This window comes from Dromiciops gliroides, chromosome 2 (genome assembly GCF_019393635.1).
Source record: "Dromiciops gliroides isolate mDroGli1 chromosome 2, mDroGli1.pri, whole genome shotgun sequence".
NCBI classification, from domain to species: Eukaryota; Metazoa; Chordata; class Mammalia; order Microbiotheria; family Microbiotheriidae; genus Dromiciops; species Dromiciops gliroides.
The window spans coordinates 560,908,908-560,928,714 of NC_057862.1; the positions used below are offsets into that span (position 1 = coordinate 560,908,908).

Below are 19,807 nucleotides of genomic sequence, written 5' to 3' on the forward strand. Positions count from 1 at the left end.
TCCCAGGTAACAAAATTGCAGAGTTGGAACTAGAATCAAAGTCAGTTTGAACCAACCACATGCTTAACCTAAGGCAGTTCTGAATCATGTCATATTTTATAAGAAAGAAAGTAGTAGGTAGACCAATTTCTTTCCTCCTTACTAATGAGTTCACATTTCAGTTATCACTGCTGTGGAGATGACTCCCAAATCTATATATACTGCCCTAATGCTTCCTGTGGTTTCCTCCATATTTCCAAATGCCAACTGCTCATTTCTTGTAAGCTATGCTTCTAGCCCCTCCAATACAATTGTAGAAAACTGAACTTATTGTATCCACCCATTCCCCTACATCTGCCCTCCTCAGACTTCTCTACTAAAAGAGGGCTTAAGCTTTTTCCATTTGTGAAATTTTCACACAAACCCAAGTACACAGATATATAAATCAAAAATTTACTGCCAAATTGGCTGCAACCACCCCCATTCAGTTATGTGACCCCATGTAGAGTCACAACCCACAGTTTAAGAAGCTTTTTGTTAAAGGCAATACCATCCCTCAAGTTACCCAAGTCCAATATCTTGGAGTCTTCCTTCAACCTTCACATCTGATCGGCTGACAAATTATGCCCTTTCTACACCTGTTTGTTCCATTTTCTTCTCTTCATTCACAATGGCACTGCTCTAACCCAAGCCTTCATTACTCTTCTCAAGAACTGTTATTATGGCACCCTATTTGGTTACCTTTCTGTACGTCTCCCCCTTTTCCAATCTATCCTTAATAATGCTGGGAGAAAAACCTCTGCAAAGCACAACTCTGTCCAAGTCATTCTTCTGCTTGCTGAGAAATCTTCTGTGGTTCCCTACTGACTCTAAGAGAAACTACAGACTTTTAAAAAACTCAGTCTGTCAATAATAATCCATTGTATTGTTACTACATTTGAAGCATTGTTCTAAGTCCCAGGGATGTAAAGAAGGGCAAAAGCATAGTAATTGTTGCCCTAAGGAATCTCACATTCTAATGAGACAACATGGAAGCAATCATGTATAAGATAGTTCTGTGCATATAGATATACATTATCTATATATACATATGCATACATATATGTATAAGACATCGTAAATAGGTAAACTCGGGGATGGGGGGGATGAGAAAGAATAGGAAAGAAAGACATCTAGTAGAGGGTAGGATATGGGTTGAATATTGAAGGAAGTGAGGGAAGCCAAGAGGTGGACAAGGGAGAAAATTAAAGGCATGGGGGACAGCCAGTAAATATGCAGGGTTGGGAAATGGTGTGTAATATTTAAGGAATATCAAAGTAGACAGTATCACTGTAAGGGAGCAAACTGTGATACCGGGGAGTCAAAAGGGGTTAAAGAAGTTATGATGGGCTATAAAAGTCAAACAGACAATTTAAAATTTGATCTTGAAAGTTATAGAGAACAACTGGAATTTATGAAGTAGGGGGATGGGATGGTCAAACATGCTCACTACTTGGCAGAAAAGAACTGCATTGGGAAGAGACTTGAAGCAGGAAAACCAATAGAAGGTAACTGCAACAGTCCCAGCAGGAGGTAATGAGAGCCTACACCAGAGCACTGGCTATGTGAAGAGAGAAAGGGATGTATACTGGAGATGTTAGAGTAGAAAGAGTAGAGAGGACATGACTTAGCAACAGATGGGATATATGGAATAAGTTTAAGTGAAGAATTGAGAATGACACCTAGGCTGGGAGCTTGGAAACTTGGGACAACAGGAAGATGGTGAAGCCACTGATAGAAATTTTTCTTCCTTTTTTTTTTTTTTTTGCAGGGCAATGGGGGTTAAGTGACTTGCCCAGGGTCACACAGCTAGTAAGTGTCAAGTGTCTGAGGCCGGATTTGAACTCAGGTACTCCTGAATCCAGGGCTGGTGCTTAATCCACTGCGCCACGTAGCTTCCCCCATGATAGAAATTTTAAAGCTTATGAAAGGGGGGAAGGGGAAAGGGTATTAAAAGTCAGTCACTCTGTAACGATTGGAATAATGCCACCTGCTGGAGACTTACTGTAGAAGAGTTCTGCCCATGAAGCAAAGGTCTTTGAGGGCAAGACCAGGAGTCTTTTCTTTGGCATCAGGAAGTGACGCGGACTAGTGGGAGGAGGAAGGAAGAGACTGGCGCTCGGTCTCGCTCTCTTTCCTCTGGACTCTGGTGGAGAGCGGAGCTAGAAATGTGCTCTCCCTTTAATAGATAGGAATCTAGGCCTTTTTCTCTCTCTTTACCAAATTCTTATTCTCCTTAATAAATGCTTAAAAGTCTAACTCTTGCTAAAGTTATGGGCGACCACTCATTAGATATTTTAGACAGACTAGCTAGAATTTTAGCCCTTAACAACTCAGTAAGCATTTATTAAGTACTATTATATGCTAGGTACCATGTTATGTGGTAGAAATAGAAAAAGACAGGTCCTGTCCTTAATAAGCTCACAATCAAATGGGGGAGACAACAAACAAATATGTTCCAACAAGCTATATACAGGATAAATAGGAAATAATTAAGAGGGAAATTAATGATTAAATGAACAGGAATTGGGGAAAGCTTCCTGTAGAAAATGGGAATTTAGCTGGGAATTAAAGGAAGCCAGGAATGACAGGAGAGAGAGATAAGGAAGGAAGAGTATTCCAGGCAACGGAGACAGCTGGAAAAAATGCTTAGAGTCAGGAAGATGGAAAAACAAGGTTATGAAGACTGAAAAGGTAGGAAGAAGGTAGGTTATGAGGGCTTTGAATGCCAAACAGAGCTTTTCATATTTGATCCTGGAGGCAGTAGGAACAACTGGAGTTTACATAGTAAGGGAATGAGATGATCAGACCTAAACTTTAGGAAAATCACTTTAGAGGATGAATGGAGGATGGATTGGAGTGGGAAGAGACTTGAGGAAGGAAGACCCACCAGGCTACTGGAGTAATCAAGTAGTGAAGTGATGAGAGTGGTGGCAGTGTCAGAGGAGAGAGGCTTATTCAAAAGATGCTGCAAAGGTGAATTCAGCAGGCTTTGTCAATGGATTCAATATGGGGAGTTAAAGAGTGAGGAGTCAAGGATGGCACCTTGCCCAAGTGCCTAGAAGGACAGTGTTGTCCTAAGGAGGAAAGATAATGAGTTATTATGGACATTATGAGTCCATTATGACTACAGGTCAAGAGAAAAGGCATTAGGTCCTCATATTCTAACTCTAACCTACTTTTCTAGCATCTCACATCAGTCGCCTTAATGAATTCTACACTCTATCTGAACCAAACTTGATATACCACCTCCAACTTCAATGCATCTGCACAGTCTATCCTCCATGCCTGGAAATCACTCCCTATCTCCAAGTTTCAGAATTCTGGGGCAGTACAGTTTAGTAGAAAGAGCATTGGACTTGTCAGAAAAGACCTGACTTCAAATTCTGGATCTGCCACTTTTTATCTTGATCAAGGCAAGGATTCTATCAGCCAATTAAGTGCTTAATGTGTTGTCAGGCACTATGCTAAATGCTCAAGAAATAAGAAAAAAATCAGTCCCTGCCCTAAAGAAAGAAACTTACAACAATTTAATGGGAGACACCTCTCCAAGCCTCAGTTTATCATATGTAAAACAGGGATAACATTTTTGGTAATACCTATTTCCCAAGGGTGCTGTAAAGCAAAGTACTTTGCAAACCTTCAAGTGCTATACAAATGTGAGTTTGATTCAGTTCCAGAGAATCAACTCTCTAGGTATCCTTGTGTTCCTTAGCTGATAGTTTCTCTTCCTCTTCAAATATTCCTGGAGTATTTTGTATTTCTACCTTGCCCCCATCATTCCTTTTCATGCATTAAAAGGATCCTTGCTCACCTGTCCTAGGAACTGCTAAAGAACAGTCAAATCATTAAACATCATCTGGGAAGGCAGCATTATTAGTGGAAGAATGCTAGATTTGGAGGAAAATAACCAGGTCCAAACCCTGGCTCTGGGCTTACTGCCTATGTGACCTCGGGCAAGCCACTTACCCTGTCTGGGCCTCAGTTTCCTCATCTGTAAAGAGGGTTGGACTAGATGACATCTAAAGGTCCCTTCCAGCTCTAAATCTATGGTCCTATGAAGCAGAAAACAAAAAATGTCACAACTGATACAAATGAGTAATCTGCTGATGCTGATATTATCTGGTTTACTAGATACTAGCATGATGAACAAGAACAAGGCTCAGGCAGAAGGCAGATTACATGGCCTCCGCACGTGGTCTCTAATACCACATGACTGAAAACAGGATGAAACTTATTCTGAAAGCAGAAATGGGTCATGGGAACCAAACAAAGCTACCTTTCCACCTTAATTGCTTTTTTTGTCTAATCTCAGAAAACTAAAAACGAATACAAGTCTGAAGGAGTGTGACACAGGAGAGATCAGGAAAAGCTAAGTCTTAGCTCTTCTACTGAGTGACCATCAAGTGACCCTGGACAGTCACGTTACCTGTCTGGGTACCAGATCCCTAACCTGTAAAATGAGAGGGGCTGTTTGGGCTTGTTGTTTAAGGTCCCTCCCAATTCTAACATTCTATGATTCTAAGATGTATTTTGTTTTTTTAAACAACGGATGCTACAAAACATGCTTATTAAAGGAGGACTGAAGAATATTTGATTTAGTTAATAATAAAGAAATGTTAAATATGGATCAGAGATATCTTACCAGGCCAGAAAAATTCATGACACATAGAGTTTATTGTTGGGATGTGATTCGGGCGAACATAGCAGTAATCAATCGGTGCTTCAGGCTCTGGTTTCCAATTGGCATCATTTTTATGTAGATAGGCACGTATCTCAGCCAGGAGCTGAAGTTTAGGAGGTTTTGACTCATAATCACGCCTCCCAGTATCAAAGGAAGAAAACAAAACACCACCATGAAAAAAAATGCATTTTATCATTCTAAGCTACTTGATGATCATAAAACAAGTCATGGGGCAGCTAAGTGGTGCAGTGGACAGAGCACCTGCCCTGGATTCAGGAGGACCTGAGTTCAAATCTAGCCTCAGACACTCGACACTAGCTGTGTGACCCCAATTGCCTCACTAAAAAAAAAAAGAGGTTATTAGTTGGGGCAGCTAAGTGGTACAGTGGATAGAGCACCAGCCCTGGAGTCAGGAGGACCTGAGTTCAAATACGGCCTCAGACACTTAACACTTACTAGCTGTGTGACCCTGGGCAAGTCGCTTAACCCCAATTGCCTCGCAAAAAAAGAGGTTATTAACCCACATGTACAAAAATATTTATAGCTGCTCTTTACGTGGTGGCAAAGAATTGGAAGTTGAGGGGGTGCCCATCAATTGGGGAATGGCTGGACAAGTTGTGGTATATGAATACAATAGAATACTATTGTGCTGTAAGAAATGATGAGCAGGTTCAGAGAAACCTGGAGGGTCTTGTGTGAGGTGATGATGAGTGAGATGAGCAGAACCAGAAGAACATTGTATATAGTACCATCAACATTGAATGTTGATCTACTGTGATGGACTATATTCTTCTCACCAATGCAATGGTACAGAAGAGTTCCAGGGAACTCATGATGGAAAAGGATCTCCAAATCCAAGGGGGAAAAAAAAAAAAAGAACTGCAGAGTATAGATGCTGAATGAAGCATACTATTTCTTTTGGTTTTGGTGCTGTTGTTTTTTTCTATTTTGAGGTTTTTCATCAATGCTCTGATTTTTCCTCTTATAACATGACTAATGCAGAAATAGGATTAATGTTATTATGTGTATATATGTGTGTGTGTGTGTGTATATATATATATATATATATAAAAAACACCTATATCAGATTACCTGCTGTCTAGGGGAGGGGAAGGGAGGGGAGGGAGGGAGAAAAATCTTAGATTATAAAGCTTGTATAAACAAAAGATGAGAACTATCTTTACATGTAACGGAAAAAAATTACCTTATTAATTACAAAAAAAAAGGTTATTAGTTCATTCAATTTCTGTCTGCTCTGCTTATTACAACAATAGAGCACATTATTTTAGAACTATTACAGTGTTCCTTACAATGTTAATATTGTCCAATTAGGCACTAGATTAAGACGTGGCACCATACCTTTCCACAACAACTTTATTTCCTAGATCATCAAACAGCCATAACCATGCAAAAACTAAGAATTTTAATAAAAGGACTTTTGTTGACTTCATTTTAAAATTAACTATTACTCTCAATCTGTTAAATCAAAGTTTAAAATTCCCCTAACTTAAAATCCTTTTTAAAATCTCTTCTTTGGAAAAAATAAGAGAATCTAGATCATTTTGTTTGTTATTTCTTTACCAAGGTTTTCTGATTCTTGTATCTCAAACTTATCTTTTTTGCTTTCAGGTCCAGGCATGTTAAATGAATAAAACCTGAAAACACAATCTTATGTTTGCTGAGATCTTCTCTCAATCTGGAATTTTTATTCACTACAATAGAAGACATCTATGGGATGATCTCAGAGTACTGTGCTGCCCTACCTTGCATCATAATACTATTCTTGCCCTGTGTGCCAATGAGAGTAGGACACTAACAAGAACTGCAAGAGTCATGTTGGTTTCAAGTTAAAGTATATCCTTGGATAAGTGTTACACTGCAAAATGTAACTGAAACTTGGCTGTGTTCAAACTCTCTCTCTCAAAAGTATTAAGAATGAAATAAGAGAGTAGATCAGGAGAAACTACCAAAATAAAAAATTGGAAAAGAAATGAAAATTAAGGAAGAGGACAATAGGATAACTGACAAAAGAAAGGATGAGAAAGAAATGGGGAAATCCAGCCTCAAGATGAAAAATAAAGCCACCCTCACTTTTACTTAGAAACTTTCCCTCTACCTCCATTCCCCTTCTAGGCTCCACACTGAAAAACTGACAAACAAGGTGAAAAGGAAAGGAGACAAGGATCACTTTCAATGACAATCAAATTATGACATCAAACCTCTGCTAACATATACCTGATATAAGGTTTCAATACTCGAGAAGTATAAGGGCTGACAATACTATGGTCTGCTGCCATATCTTCTGATCCTACCAATCGGGACAAAAATTTAGTTGTCTGGTGTCGATATCCTTTCCTGGAGGGCAAGGCAGTCTAAGACAAAGAAAACCTGGTTATAGAATAAGATTGCTAAAAGTATTAATCAATAATTAAACAGAATTTTTTTCTGTGACCAGAAAACATAAATCCTTTTGTGTTCCCCATCTGAAAAACCTATGGCTCTTTCACTTTATAGATTATCTTGATGTTAAAAATCTATGGAGGGGCAGCTAGGTGGCACAATGGATAGAGCACCGGCCCTGGAGTCAGGAGTACCTGAGTTCAAATCTGGCCTCAGACACTTAACACTTACTAGCTGTGTGACCCTGGGCAAGTCATTTAACCCCAATTGCCTCACTAAAAAAAAGTATTTACAGTGGAACTATTCCTCCATAGATTTTTTTTTTTGCCAAAAAATCCCAAATGGGGTCACAAAAAGTGAGATAGGAATGAAACAACTCAAAACAAGAAAGATTCTTTAAAGGTGTATTCATTTAGTTAGACTAGGATTAGAGGTAAGCACAGCTAAGGACACCTGAATTTCTTGACCCAGTTGTTTTTTTCAGGAGGTCTTCAGTTCCCCCAGCTGTCAGTGCCCCCTTTTCTCCTTCCCCAACACTTTTGTGTATGTAACTCTGCATTTGAGTATATGCAAGCCTGAAGCATCCCCAACTTCCTTCCCTGAGAGTAGGAACTATCTCACTCTTGTTTTGGAATCCCCAACCCCTAGCAAAATGCCTGGTATTTAATAAATGCATGTTGATTGATTATGCTCTCCAACTTGAAAAAAGACAACCCCAACTAGGATCAATAAAAATTAATGTCTAAAACAAATTTCTCATGTAGATAGCAGATATAAATATTTATAAAGGGGGCACATACAAAACAGAAGTTAAAACATCCTGAAACACAACCTTTGTTCCTTTAAGAAATTATTGTAAAAAAATTTTTCCAAAAAATAATTTTTTAATTTAAAAAAAAAAAAAAGAAAAAGGAAGTATTGTAACTGAATTAGCAGATATCACATATTCTCTTAAGAATATAAATCAGGGGCAGCTAGGTGGCACAGTGAATAGAGCACCGGCCCTGGAGTCAGGAGGACCTGAGTTCAAATACGGCCTCAGACACTTGACACTTACTAGCTGTGTGACCCTGGGCAAGTCACTTAACCCCCATTGCCCCGCCAAAAAAAAAAAAAGAAAGAAAGAAAAAAGAACATAAATCGGGGGCAGCTAGATGGGGCAGTGGTAAAGCACTGACCCTGGATTCAGGAGTACCTGAGTTCAAATCTGGCCTCAGACACTTGACATTTACTAGCTATGTGACCCCGGACAAGTCAACATTCACTGCACCACCACAAAAAAAGAAAAAAGAATACAAATCAGATGCAAAAATTTTAAATAAAATACTAGCAAAAAAGATTACAGCAATACAACACAAGGATCACACACTGTGACCACATGGGATTTATGCCAGGAATGCAGGGGTGGTTCAATGTTAGGAAAGCTATCAACATATTTGACCATATCAATAACAAAAGCAACAGAAATTTATACGATTATCTCAATAGATGCAGAAAAGGCCTTTGACCAAATACAGCACCCATTCCTATTAAAAATACTATCACAAAGCACCGACCTTGGATTCAGGAGTACCTGAGTTCACATCTGGCCTCAGACACTTGACACTAACTAGGTATGACCCTGGGCAAGTCACTTAACCCCCACTGCACCACCAAAAAAAAAAGAGAGAGAAAAGAAAAAGAAAGAAAAACTAGCCCATAGGAATAGAATGAGCTTACCTTAAAATAGTTAAGTACTACTTATCTAAAACCATCAGAAGTATTATCTGTAATGGGGATAATCTAACAGCCTTCCCAATACAATCAGGGGTAAAGCAAGGATGCCCATTATCACCTCTACTATTTAATATTCTACTAGAAATGTTAGCTATAGCAGTACGAGAAGAAAAAGAAATTAAAGGAAGTAGAATAGTTAATGAGGAAACAAAACTATCATTCTTTGCATGATATATACTTCAAAAATTCTAGATTATCAACTAAAAAGCTACTTGAAATTAACAACTTTAGCCAAGTTGCAGTATACAAAATAAACCCACATTAATCATCAACATTTCTATATATTACCAATAAAGTCCAGCAACAACAGAAATAAAGAGAGATTCCATTTAAAATAACTGGCCAATATAAAATACTTGGGAGTCTACCTGCCAAGATAAACACAACACTTTTCACAGAAATAAAGTCAGATCTCCTTAAAGACACTTCCAAGGTTTCTGAGAACAAGAACTGAGAATTCTTTAGATTCCCCTGGGGCCTAATATACTTACTTGAACATAGTAGCTGCGTAATAGGTGATTGATACATGATATTCTCACTATAAAGCAGGAACCATTAAGAGCAATCCTTAGTGACTATTAGCTGCAATGAAGAATGCTGGGGGTATGTCCAAAATACAAAAGAAAATTTATAAAGCAGAAAAAGGAGAGAAAAGAATATAGACTTGAGGTGGTATGGTAGAGTGGACAGAGTACCTCTGATAATCAATAGTCAACCAGCATTTATTAAGCACCCACTCTTTGCCAGGCACTGTGCTAAGCACTGGGGATACACAGAACAGTAAAAAAAAAAAGTTCCTGATTTCAAGAAGCTTAGCCTTAATGAATACAATAGCTATATAACCACAGGCAATTCATTTAGCCTCTGAACCTCATACACCTTTTGAAAATTTGTTCACTAAATGATATATAGGTTGTAATCTGTCCTGATGCTTTATTGTAGAAAATGAAATGTATTATCAGTTACACTCATACTACTAACAGCTTCATTTAACTATTTTCAGAGAATACAGAGTGAGTTAAATGTTAGGATATATCTGTTGTGTCAAAACAAAAAGTAGCCATTAAAATATTAGAAATTTTTGGTAAAAAGAAAAAGACTAATCAGTTTAAAAAAACATTCATTTCTATAGCATTCCTTAACACAAACTCTAAAAAACCAGAATTTGCTCAGTTCTCTGCATTTGATACCACTCACTTGATAACGGTCAAGGATTCTGAAGTCCTGACAAGTTGTTCTGTATGTGGCATGTGCAGTTGGAATTCTTGATGCACCTCCATCCTTGCCTCCATAGATACCATCAACCAAAAGAAGAGCAGCATTAACAACCTGGTCCAGGTCAAAAAGGGGTAATCCTCTCTCTCTCTTGGCTTGTCTGACAATCAATTTTCGCTTTAGCCGCCTGGCTTCTGGAGTCACAAGCACAGCACTTGGGCATGCCTCAAGCCTCCGCAGAAGGAGTTTTTCTTCGTAAATGCTAATTGGTGTGTATTTGGGACCTTTTGGTTTACTGTCTTTCTCTAGCTGTGGCTTCCTCTTTTCTCTTGTTCTTGTTTGTAAGGATGCACTCGAATCTTCAGTGTCTTCACTGTCAGCTTCCATCCGTTCAGTTTTCTCTTCCTCACTCTCCACTTCCTGTTTGATTTGTTCAGGTGCTTTGACTTTCTTTCTCCCTCCAGCCATGGCCCCAGAGCTTGATGATGCAGTAGAAGGGGGGACATACTCTATTCCAGGGTCTATAACGCCATCTCCTTCCATCTCTTCATCATCTAGACAAAACATAAGGGAAAAAAAAATCTTTAAAAAAAAAATGAACTAAAGAAAACTAAACAAACATACTCTCTTTAAAGGTAACTGAATTTGGCAAATATTTATTTATTAACTATTTACTATGTGAAAAGGCAAAATAACAACTAAAGAGTTCCAAAGGGTTTATATTCTACTGGGCAAAATAAACATTTTTCTATGGGAATGATAAATAACTACTGGGATAGTTTAATACAAAGAGTACAAACGGATTAATTAACAGACCTATTAAACAGATTAAAATAACAACACAATGACAGAATTGTGAAAACATGGTACATTCACTCATTGATAACGGAAGTAGAAACTAATAATAATCTTTTTGAGATTAATCTAGCAGTACTAAGTAAATTACAAAAATTATCATAGGCTTTGACCAATAGTTTTATTATTGGGAACATACCCTGTAAGTATAATCAAAAACAAAAGAGCTATCTGTTCCAAGATTTTCATAGAAACATATAATCGCAAAAAATTAGAAACAACTTAATGTCCAACAACGGCAGAATGGTTAAAGTGAACGTTAATGCAATGGAATGTTTTAAGGGAAGGTTGTCCAGATTTCAACAGCATAGGAGACTTGATCTATGCTGGCAATTCATGAGTAATTTATAATCTTAGAAAACTGCCTGGGATGCTGAAAGATTAAATGACTTGCTCATGACCACAAAGCAGTAAGGGTAAGAAGCAAGAATCCTGCAGCACTAACTCCAAACTCAGTCCTCTATCCATTGTCATGCTACCTTCCAATCTAATGAAATACAATTAGGAGGTATAACATATAAGGACTATTACATACATACACGCACACAAAGTATAACATATGAGGACTAGAACAACTAGTCACAAAAAAAACCAAACCCCAAAAAAATGTAATGAAATACAATGCAAAAGAAAAAAAACCATATATACTATGCCCATGTAAAAATTCTAAGGGGGACTTAGAGGGAACAGCTAAAAAAAAAAAAGTATGCTTTTTAAATAAAATTACCTTAAATGTAAATATTTACTAAGCAAGTTTAGGTGGATGTACTATTGTTCGATGTTAACTTTTCCAATAAAACATTTTTTGTTTCTTAAAGCAAAGGCCTAGGAATAAGGAGACCTTGATTGTAGCTCCAATTGTGACACATTAGCTATCTAAAATCAACTAGAGTTTATATAGACTTTAATGTCTGAAAGTTCTTTACTCAAGATAACCCCAAGTGGTAGATACTATGGATGTTATTAACCTTATTTCAGATGAAAAAACAAAGGCACAAAGAAGCTAAATTTGACTAATTTCACACAGTTATTAAGTGTCAGGGTCAGGATTTGATCTAGGTTTCTCCTGTCCACTTAAGTGCACTGCCCTTTCAAATGACACCATATTACCTACCTTACTTTATTATGGACTATTTGTAACACAGAGGAAACACCTGTGAAAGTTCTTTGAAAATTAAAGCATAAGGAGGGCAGCTAGGTGGTGCAGTGGATAAAACACTGGCCCTGGATTCAGGGGGCCCTGAGTTCAAATCTGCCCTCAGACACTTAACACTTACCCTCATTACCCTACAAAAACAGAAAAACAAAACAAACAAAAACAAAGAAAATTAAAGCATTATTGTTGATGGAGTTGTGAATTGATCCAACCATCCTGGAGAACAATTTGGAACTATGCCCTAAGGGCTAAAAAGCTGTGCATACCCTTTGACCCAGCAATACCTACCAGGTCTATATTCCAAAGAGATCCTAAAAAGGGAATGAAAGGACCCATATGCACAAAAATATTGATAGCAGCTCTTTTTGTGGTGGCAAAAAATTAGAAATTGAGGGAATGCCCATCAATTGGGATGAACAAGTTGTGGTATATGAATGTAACAGAATACTACTGTGCTATAAAAGAAAAGATCAGGCAGTTATCAGAAAAACCTAGAGCTGATGCTGAGTGAAGTGAGCAGAACCAGGTGAACACTGTACACAGTAAACAACAATTGTGTGATGATTATCTATAAGACTTAGCTCTTCTCAGCAATACAATGATCCAAAGCAATTCCAAAACATTCAATGGAAAATACTCTCCACATGCAGAGAAAATACTATGGAGTCTGAATACAGATTGAGGCATACTATTTTCACTTGTTTTCTTTCTGATGGTTTTTCCCTTTTGTTATGATCTTTCTTTCACAGTATGACTACTGTGGAGATGTTTAACATGATTATACTGTATAACCTTTATCAAATTGCTTGCTGTCTTGGGAAGGGGGAAAAAAATATGGAACTCAAAATCTTACAAAAATGAATCTTGAAAACTATCTTTACATGTAATAGGGGGAAAATAAAATACCATTAAGTTTTTTTTAAAAAGGAGACTTAAAGGCATTATTTATGTAGGTAGTATGTGAAGACATGCCCATTTGAAAATACATTTTCCTGTTTTCAAATAAGTAGATGAACCCTGTTCAAAATACAGTGAAGCAAAGAAACATTCAAAACCAAAGTATCAACTCCCTTGAAGGAATAATACAAATTTAAAATAACCACTTAAATTAAGTATAACAACAATAAAAATCCAAACCCACCCAGCAACCAAGTCTTTAGACAACACATTAGAGGGGCGACCCTAGAGTCAGGAGGACCTGAGTTCAAATATGACCTCAGACACTTGACACTGACCAGCTGTGTGATTCTGGGTAACTTACTTAACCCAGATTGCCTCAAAAAACAAAATAAAACAAAACAAACACCCCACATTTGAGTCATCAGGTATTAAGAATTTTTCTTGGATGATTATAAACAGTAAAGAATGGCAGCTCAATTAGTTTCTATTTGGACAAGGACTTAATTATACTTAGCACAAGTCACTGCTAAGGGCCCAGTGTTTTTTAATCAACTTCTAAGATTGTTCGATGATCAGCTATGATTGAATTACTTTCTCAGCAATACAAAGATCCATAATGGAAAATGCTATCCACACCCAGAGAAAGAACTAGAGTCTCAATGCAGATAGAAGCATACTATTTTCTCTTTTGTATGTGTGTAGGGTGCTTCCCCCCCATTTTTCTTCTTTTACAACATGACTAATGTGGAAATATATTTTACATGACTACACAAAAAGTGTAACCTGTATCAGACTGCTTGCCATTTTGGGAAGAGAGGAAGAAAACTCTGGAACTCAAACAAAACCTTTCAAAAAATGAATGTTGAAAATTGTTTTTACATGTAATTGGAAAAAAAATAATAATTTTCAAAAAAAGAATGTAAGCTCCATGAGGACAAGAACTTCCCCCCCCCTTTATTTATATCTCTAACACTTAGCACAGTGCCTGCCACAAATTAAGTGCTTAATAAATGCTTCTTGCCTGCCTAGGAAGTGGAAATCATCAATGAACCAAATGAACCTAGGGTAAGAGCATTCAGGGCCAACCAACCCATCCAAAAGTGCAGAAGGGAACAAAACCTGATCCTGCCACAAAGCCCAAATTCAAGATTGAAAGCAAGAGAGATGAGTAAATCAAAGAAAACGTAGAATACCATTAAAAATTATCCAAATCTAGAGATCCCCCAAAGAGAAACTCCATGACAGCTGCAAGCAGACTCAAAGAAAAAAAAACAAACCAAAAAGACTACATGAATACCAAGTTAAAAGAAACAGGAGGGGTGGCTAGGTGGTGCAGTGGATAAAGCACCAGCCCTGCATTCAGGAGTACCTGAGTTGAAATCCGGCCTCAAACACTTGACACTTACTAGCTGTGTGACCCTGGGCAAGTCACTTAACCCCCATTGCCCTGCAAAAATAAATAAACAAATAAACAAACAAATAAAACAGGAAATAAAAAGGAAATAAAAGCTCTTGAGGAAAGAATTGGAAGGAGGTGTGAGAAAATTAGTAGGGGGTTTGGGACTCCCAGAGGCCCCCCGCTGAGAGAGCCTGGCCTGACCTTTCTTAAGGCCAGCCCAGAGTCAGGAAGTTAGTTACCTCACTCAAAACCACACCCACCTGAAAGCCTTGTTCCAGCCAAAGGATCTGTTCTCTGGGCTCTGACATCAGCAGGACTGCACCTAACCACCCTCAAATCCAATAGATTTGAATGATGCTAGCCAATTAGCTTTAAGCAGTATGTAAGTGCCTCTTTCCCTCAGAGAGCTTATGCAGGCTGATTGCTCTCTTGGCTTGGAATGCTCAAGGCAGCAGGATGCCATGTTGCGCTCTCTTTACTAATATTCAATATGCTTTAATCAATGTTTAATGTCCCCAAACTGGTGCGGTAGCCTCTAATTTCTAACAAATATATGATAAGCCCCAGCTAATTTTCCCTAAACTTGGGACAGAAATAGAGTAACCACATATAATTTTATATGCCACAGAAGATAAATAGCTTAGAAGAGAAAGTAGTACATCTTACACAAGTACACAAGAAATGGAATCCCTGAAAATACTAATCAACCAAATAAAAATGAAATACCTACATAAGTACCAAGAAAATGAAACAAAACCAAACTGAAAAAATAACTAACCTAGAAAACAGGTCACAGAAATATCATTTAGGAACCACTTAACTCTCTGAAAACAATGATTAAAAAACAAAGCCTGCTATTTTATTTCAAGAAATCAAATGAAAACTGCTCAGGTCTCTTAAAGGCAAAGGGTAAAGACAGAAAGGATCTATAAAGCACCTCCTAAAAGGGAACTCTAAAAACCGAAAAGCCCTGGGAATGCCAGAGCCAAAACCCAGAGCTCCCAAGTTTTAAAAAACAAAACACAAGAAACAAAAAAACAAACAACAAAAACAACCCAACCTGTTCATGCATTGAGGAACTAAAGTCAAGACCACACTTTCTACTATAAACCAGAGATAGCGGAATACAAAAATTCCAAAAGGTAAAAGGGGTAGGCTTACAATGGAAAATAACTTACTGTGCAGAGTGCAATATAATCCTACAGGGGGAAAAAAACCAGACCTGAATGGAAGACTCTGAAGCATTTCAATGGCAAGCCACTGTCAACATTCTAATGGAGGTGTCCCTTCAGAACCTTAATGTTTTCAAAATATATTAAGGGAGTTCAGTAACAGAGGTTCTGGAGGTAGACTGGCTCTGAGGGTCTGAAGAGGGCCAAGACAAGGGAGGGTAAAAGGAATATATACTAGTGTAGAAAAGAGAAAAAAGGTGAGGAAATTGCTATTTCTCATAACTGTGATGGGGAAAGAGTATACGATTTTGAAGCAAAGTATATGGGAGCAGACATCAGGTAAACCTTACTTTTATCTGAAATAGACAAAAGAGCTGGACAGACACACAGAAACAGTTTAGTCTAGGAATACATCAAACTCAACAGGAAGAGTGAAAATGGAGATGAGCAGTTAATAAAATGAAGGAAGTTACAAGAGGACAAAATGAAAAGCAAAGAATTAGACTCTAGGACTATTTCAGATTGCCTCTTTCTTAGACAACTTGGGAATGGCTGCATAAATTGTGGTTTATGGATATAACAAAATCTTATCATGCTGTAAAAAATGAAGACAGGCTCTCAATTGCCATATGAAAAAATGCTCTGAATCACAAATAATTAGAAAAATACAAATAAAAAAACCTCTGAGGTACCATCTCATACCCATCAGATTGACAAATTAAAAAAGGAAAATACTGGGGCAGCTAGGTGGCGAAGTGGATAGAGCACCGGCCCTGGAGTCAGGAGTACCTGAGTTCAAATCCGGCCTCACACACTTAACACTTACTAGCTGTGTGACCCTGGGCAAGTCACTTAACCCCAATTGCCTATCTTAAAAAAAAAAAAAAGGAGCTATGGGACAACAGGTTCACTAATGCAATGTTAGTGGAGCTGTGAACTAGTACAACCATTCTGAAAAGCACTTTGGAATTACCCCAAGAGCAATTAAACTATTCAGGTATACCTTTTGACATTCCAATTCCTCTACTAAGGTTTACATCCTAAAGAGAGCAATGAAAAAGGAAAAGAACACATACGTACAAAAATATTTACAGCAGCTCTTTTTTTTGTAGTGGCAAATAATTGGAAAACAAGGGGATGTTCCACCATTTGAGGACCAGCTGAACAAATTATGGCATATGAATGTGATGGAATACAATTGTGCTGTAAGAAATGGTGTCAGAAAAACACAAAGTGAAGTGAGCAGAAGAACTTATAAAATAACAATACTCTAAGATAATAATTAACTTTGTAAGATAGTATCAGTAACTCTGATCAACACAATGACCAACCACAATTCCAAAGAACACATAGTGAACTGATGGATCCAGAGTACAAATTGAATTATATTTTCTTTTGGACATGGCTAAAGCAAGAACTTGTTTTGTATTAATATTTGTAATGGGTTTTATTTTTCTGGCCTTCCAAATGGGAGAGAAGAGAAGAGAAAGAGGGAATTCAGAACTGACAACAAAACTGATTTTAAAAAATGATCACGGCCTTGGATTCAGGAGAACCTGAGTTCAAATTTGACCTCAGATACTTGACACTTACTAGCTGTGTGACTCTAGGCAAGTCACTAAACCCCAATAGCCTCACTCCCCCCAAAAAAATGCACAAAAGAGAAAAATAAATTGGGAAAGAAGCATAATCAATTTTGAAAGTAATGAGTTGATTTTTTATATGCTTTTGAAAAAGATTCAGTTTCATATAGAAGCTCTTTTTTGGTGTGTTCTGTGTAAACAGAAATGGTCTTTTTTGGGTATTTAAGTCAGGATGAAAAATATTTAAATGACAGAATATCTGAAAACTGGCTTTGGAGTTATATTTCATCCAGTACACAATATTAAATTCTAAATATATTAAATATAAACAAATATTCAACAAGATTCATCAAAGCGAAGAAGAAAGGCTATAAGGGTTGGCAGAACCCAACAGGTAACTCTTACCATGAAATAAGGCTTGTGGTGGCATTACATCTGGAATAAGATCAGCTTCTGATAGCAGGCTAGGAGTTGCTGAATGGGAAGCTGGAGTTCCAGGAGCAGAAAAATCCAGAGAAGGAGAAGGAGATGGACTTGTCAAAGGGGTTCGATCAGAAGAACTCAGGGATGAAAAGTCAATCACCTCTCCCTTCTCAAGAACCATGTCAGGCCTTCGGCCTCGGCTGATGAATTTTACAGGGGTGGAAGATGTGCTTCTATCCAAGAAACCAGCTGCTTCTTTCTGGGCTCTCCTAATGTCTTTAGCTTCTTGAGTTCGTGACCTCTTCTCCTTCAGTTCCATGGCAGATTCCACAGGATTTCTACTTACTCTTTTCCTAAGTCCCTCCACTGTAATGATGGGATCCAATGCTGGTTTTGAGGCTAAAGAAAAACAATAAATATCTAAACACTCATTTCCCATTTATATATCTAAACTCTTCACTGACCATTAAGCTGTTCTGCTTGGTTTCAACTCCAGGAACATCAGTTCTTCCTCAGGTTAAGATCATCGCCTTAATAATCTCATTATCTTGGTTCAGCTTTGTTAACCCTCACTTGCCTGTCCCTTTTGATTAGAGGGCAGAAAAACTCCTCCCAAGACCTCCCAGTATAGAGGGCTCAGGTGTTTCCAAAAAAACTTCATTTACTACAAACTGCTCTGCTCAACTTGACTCCAGAGAACTTCAAGCACTAGATTATGGCACACTAGGACAATCACCTCTGCCAGTCAGCTTCCTTTTGCATACTGTCTTTCCCCATTTCAACAGTAAGCTCCTTGAGGGCAGGGATGGTCTTTCTTTTTCAGATTGGTATCCCCAGATTTCTAAGGCAGGCACAGTGCTTAATAAATGTTCATTGACTGACAAACAAGCATTGGACTTTATATTCTCATAGATACTCATAAAGGCTATGTGCTTAGTATAGTGCTTTATTCTCAGAAGATGTTCAATGTATGCCTAATTATGCTAAAATAAGGTTTTTTTGATGGCACAGTGGATAAAACACTGGCCCTGGATTCAGGAGGACCTGAGTTCAAATCTGGCCTCAAACATTTGATACTTACTAGCTGTATGACCCTGGGCAAGTCACTTAACCCTCATTGCTCCACCCCACCCCCCAAAAAGAAGTGAATTTTAAAAGCCAAAGATACTTAGAAATCAGATTCTGAGCAAAAACATTTCAAATACTTGAAACAAATTATAGAAGACATTTTTATTAGTAAAACTATAAAGTGTTGAATTTAAAAAACAAACCACAAAATGAAATTTTTTCATAAAGAACATACCAACACAGTAGCTTCCATAGACACAAACTAGCTATTCCAGTTAGAAATAGGGCTTATCTCCTATCTTTAAACTTGATTGACTTTGGCCTGCCTGGCACTTCTTGTACTGTTCAGGTACCTTTTACTTTCAGAGCAGAGGCAGATAATTTCTCTCCTTCAGGTTTCATTGTTGGAGGCTTGTTATGAACAAGTTTCCACCATCCTGGTTCTCCAAATTCCTGAGCACCTGAGCGGAAATAGACTGGGCTCCCCACACTAAGGCAACCTGCTACTGTGCTCCACCAGGTTGAAGTTTTTTTCCTTTAAAAAAAAAAAAAGGCGGACATGAACATAAAACCATTAATTATATAGGTTTCCCAACTGACAATTATTTTCAAGTGGATATTAAACCATATTCCCTGTATATTTCAGCAAATTATTGAGATACTCAAGGAAACAAATTTTAATATGTTTAAAGGTTTTTAAAGATATGTGGTTCAAGAAATTAAACAGTTATATAATCCTACTCTCAGAAGCTTGGGGTTCAGTGGCATAGAAAGGTCTTTTGCCTTGACAAATGAATTCATTTTGCCTGAGGGCTTGCTGCATCTTTAAAAAACACCCATTATTGGTTTTCAAGTACTGAAGCAGAACTAGAACTGCATGGCATGTACTACAAGCTCTGAGGGTTTAAATTTCTGGGAAATTAATGGCTTTTAACTTCCATTTTGTGGAAAATTGTTTTATATCTAAAGCATGATCGAAAAAGGTTATGTCCCAGGAGTACAAAAATGTCAACTTATTTAATAGGGGAAGAAAATCTTTCAAAGTGTACTTTGACAACATAATTAAAGAGGCAATTGTAAAACTCTTCTATTTTTCTGTAAAAAAATTTTCACTGTAAAGGCCATGGTCTGCTTTCCAGATACTAAATTATATACATT

General features: G+C 37.6%; 1 protein-coding gene across 6 annotated transcripts in view; it reads right to left on the minus strand.

The window, feature by feature from the left end:
* The window catches only part of KAT14 (lysine acetyltransferase 14), a 44,215-nt gene that overhangs the window by 11,297 nt on the left and 13,111 nt on the right, over positions 1–19,807 (minus strand). For 2 of the 6 annotated variants that reach the window (XM_043983304.1, XM_043983306.1), the window contains 6 exons: positions 19,003–19,184; positions 17,564–17,980; positions 16,656–16,778; positions 10,076–10,647; positions 6,938–7,074; positions 4,664–4,839 (listed from right to left, as the gene is read on the minus strand). In XM_043983304.1, coding sequence (XP_043839239.1) covers positions 4,664–4,839; positions 6,938–7,074; positions 10,076–10,647; positions 16,656–16,778; positions 17,564–17,980; positions 19,003–19,184 — 1,607 coding nt within the window. Of the gene's footprint in view, positions 1–3,987; positions 4,074–4,663; positions 4,844–6,937; positions 7,075–10,075; positions 10,648–16,655; positions 16,779–17,563; positions 17,981–19,002; positions 19,185–19,807 lie in introns of those variants that run through there. The other 4 variants (XR_006354769.1, XM_043983307.1, XM_043983305.1 and 1 more) reach the window with 4 other exon arrangements.